The 3,231-nt window shown below is 39.3% G+C and overlaps 1 protein-coding gene across 1 annotated transcript in view; it reads left to right on the top strand.

Moving 5' to 3' along the window:
* Positions 1-3,231, top strand: part of LOC103797047 (leukocyte tyrosine kinase receptor-like) — a 35,790-nt gene that overhangs the window by 28,993 nt on the left and 3,566 nt on the right. Inside the window, exons 21-23 of the mRNA XM_009069243.1 lie at positions 1-65; positions 2,378-2,470; positions 3,069-3,170. The exon at positions 1-65 is cut by the window's left edge and continues 20 nt beyond it. Of these exons, the coding sequence (XP_009067491.1) occupies positions 1-65; positions 2,378-2,470; positions 3,069-3,170 (260 nt within the window). The remainder of the gene's footprint in view (positions 66-2,377; positions 2,471-3,068; positions 3,171-3,231) is intronic.

Here is a 3,231-nt window from a genome sequence, read left to right as displayed (position 1 = left end):
CTGAACATAGCTAGAGATATTGCCTGTGGCTGTAAATATCTGGAAGAGAATCATTTCATCCACAGGTGAGGAGAAACAGTCCCTTCTGATGTGTTTCAAGGCACATGGGGCTCACACAGTGTCTATTTGCAGTGGATTAGATAGGACTAATCTCCCGGGAGGAAATAGATATTTCCTCTAATAATACAGGCTTGTGCTTAGAGGTCCGGGTGGGTCTCACTGTTTTTTGTTAGGAGTTAAGTTCTTTGAACTGCTAGGGATAAAGAAATCTTCTGTTCAGACTGAGCAGGTTTAAGTGTTAATTTTCAGGTGCCTGCAATGTAAAGACATTTGAGATTAGCCCTGTAGTCCACTAGATGGTAGTGTCATGCTATGTTGGCTTGTAAGGCAATTAGGAATCCTTTCGTTCCTTTCTGATCTCCCTGTCTTGACTTAAGTGTTTTCCCTATCCCACCAGCTCAGGACAGCACGTTGTATTTGAGCCAGTTGCGAGAGAAGGCTAGAACAGGGATAATATGAGATAAAAACAGCTCAGGCTTCTTTCCCAGCTCAACAGCTGACCTGTGTGGTCTTGGGAAGCCCATATTTTTCTGTTCATGCTTTTTTTCTCTTTTGTAGTGCAAAAATAAAGTTTATATAGCAGGGTCCAAATAAGAATAAAATGTTACAGAAAAGGTAAAGGTTATTGTTTGTATCCTCTTAAAACTCCCAGTTGGATATTGGACTCTCACTTCTGATTAAGAATTGTCTCAGCTCATAATGTCCCCAGGCATAGTCTCTCACTTCTGATTAAGAATTGTCTCATAATGTCCCCAGGCATAGCGTGCAATTGAATTCCTTACTATGAACTGCATGCTGTGTTCAACCCTCGTGCGTAAAGGAAAGAAGAGACCTGCATACAAGAGGGTTACACAGGCTCTAACTAAACTGACATGCAGTCTGGAGATCTGCTTAGACAACTGATTCACCCACATGCACAAACACATGTACATATGCATGACATTGCACAGAGCAAAGAGGCAGAGATAGGCAAGAGTGGGTAGAGACCGGAGAACGAGTGGAAGGCAGTAACTGGAACAAAAAGTTGTGAGATTGAGATACAGTAATATGGCTGTATGATTAGAACAGCTGAAACAGTTATCAGACTTCTTTATATTGGAACAATAGAAAGTTCCTGTGAAAAAGGTTTAGAGTTTTCTGTCATTAAAAAAGAGCAGTAAGAATGTGCAACAAGTTTTGGCTCTTGGATCTGTTAATCATTACATGAGAGGATCAGTAATCCAACTGGAAACTTCCATGTTAATTGCTACAGCACTATTTTCTAAAAATTCTTACAATTATAGTAATATCCTTTTAACAGCAGCATATCACTTTCAAAAAACCCTCTGTGTCAGTTTTTGCACTGTTAAATCTCTAATATAAGCAACCTGGGAACAGATTCTTTATTTTTCACCAGCAATTGGGAAATCAGCGTAGAAGGAATATCAATCAGGTCCTGTATTATTTGTTAGTAATGTCAGTATTACTTAGAATGGGTTGGGAAGTGAAGAAGGTTATCATTACAGATACCAGGTATCCTAGGGGTAAAAGTGTAGTGGGGATGTAGGGAGGTCACTAAGGACACTTATGGTCCTCTAGGCATTACAGGTGATAATGGAAGAGAGGAAAAATCCTGAGGGATTTTTCAAGACTGGCAATGGGAAGAAACATGAGTTGTTCAAGGAGCTCATTTTTCTTGGCAGTCAACAGGACCCCCACAGTGCTATGATTTTTAATGAGTTTCTTTTCAGAATGCACATTTAAAATGAACACTGTCAGCCTTGGCCATGAAGTCATCACTGCCATTTCTCACAAGCTAAACCTGCAACCAGCAACAGCTGACTCCCATATGGAGCTTTGCTTGGTTCCACAGATATCCAGAAGCAACAAAGCAACAGATTACCAAATCTGGTCCTACATAATTTTTCAAGTAATTTACTAAGACTATCCAACAGCATCACATCTGTAAGATGGAGACACTGCTGAGATGCCTCTCTTTAGAAAAAAAAGGTAGAGCGAGAAAGAAATCTGTCATAATGTGGTTGAAGCAGAAGAGGTTGGATCTGTCCCTTTTCTGACACTGGTGCTGTATTCTGCCATCTCACTCTGATGGGAGAGGGGAATTCTTGGAAAATGCTAGGTAGAAAATATAATGCAAATGCAGCTTAAGAATTGTGGTTCATAAAAATGATAATATAGCTGGAATTATTTCTTATTTTAACAAGGCTCTTCTCATTTGTGTAAAGATGACTCAACCCAGACTTGAGGACCGGGTCTTATAACTTCTTTTAGTTACTTAAAAATTTAGAATTAGAATTAAGTATTTATTTTTTAATAGAGACATAGCTGCAAGGAATTGCCTTTTGACTTGTACTGGAACAGGACGAATAGCCAAGATTGGTGACTTTGGGATGGCCAGGGATATTTACAGGTAAGTGAAATGCAATTTCAGTCCTGTGAGTAACTCCGTGATTTGCATCATTTTGACTAGTTTGAACTGTCTCATGATATGCAAAGCAGTGGAACCATCCTTTATGTGTCTGAATTCGATGCCCACTTAACTAACTGGTGTTAACAGATTAAATTAACACATCTGTGTTTACAAGTCAGTATACTTCAACTGTGGTTATTCCAGACTGGGCCCCAGGAAACTGCAAACATATGTCGACACTAAACCAAGCATAGGAAAATTTATTAGCTAGTTTATCATATGTAATCTTAAAATTAAAAAAAAACCCCAACAATCATAATTCTCAGTTTATGATGTCAAGAAGAGTTGGTGCATCAGTATCCTGTGCAAGGCATTAGCAAGTTTGACATCTTCAGCTGTGCATCTAAACATCCTCCATTTCCATCTGAGTTGCAAAGAGAATATAAAATACTGCTTCAATGCACTATTTGTGTTGATGACTTTCCTTTTTCTCACTTGGCCTCCATTGCTGCATGCAATCCCCAGCTGTTGTTACTGTGGTGATCAGATCTTTTATATATGACTGTGTGACATTCTCTGTGCATTTTGTCTTTCCCAGAGCAAGTTACTACCGCAAGGGAGGAAGAGCCATGCTTCCTGTCAAGTGGATGCCACCAGAAGCTTTTCTAGAAGGCATTTTCACATCCAAGACTGATACCTGGTAATAAATGTCTTTTAATCACTTCTGCTACCCACTGAGAAGCATTAAGAAATGTATGGCT

Source organism: Acanthisitta chloris, unplaced genomic scaffold (genome assembly GCF_000695815.1).
Source record: "Acanthisitta chloris isolate BGI_N310 unplaced genomic scaffold, ASM69581v1 scaffold19302, whole genome shotgun sequence".
NCBI lineage: Eukaryota > Metazoa > Chordata > Aves > Passeriformes > Acanthisittidae > Acanthisitta > Acanthisitta chloris.
This window is presented reverse-complemented; position numbering and strand designations above follow the sequence as displayed.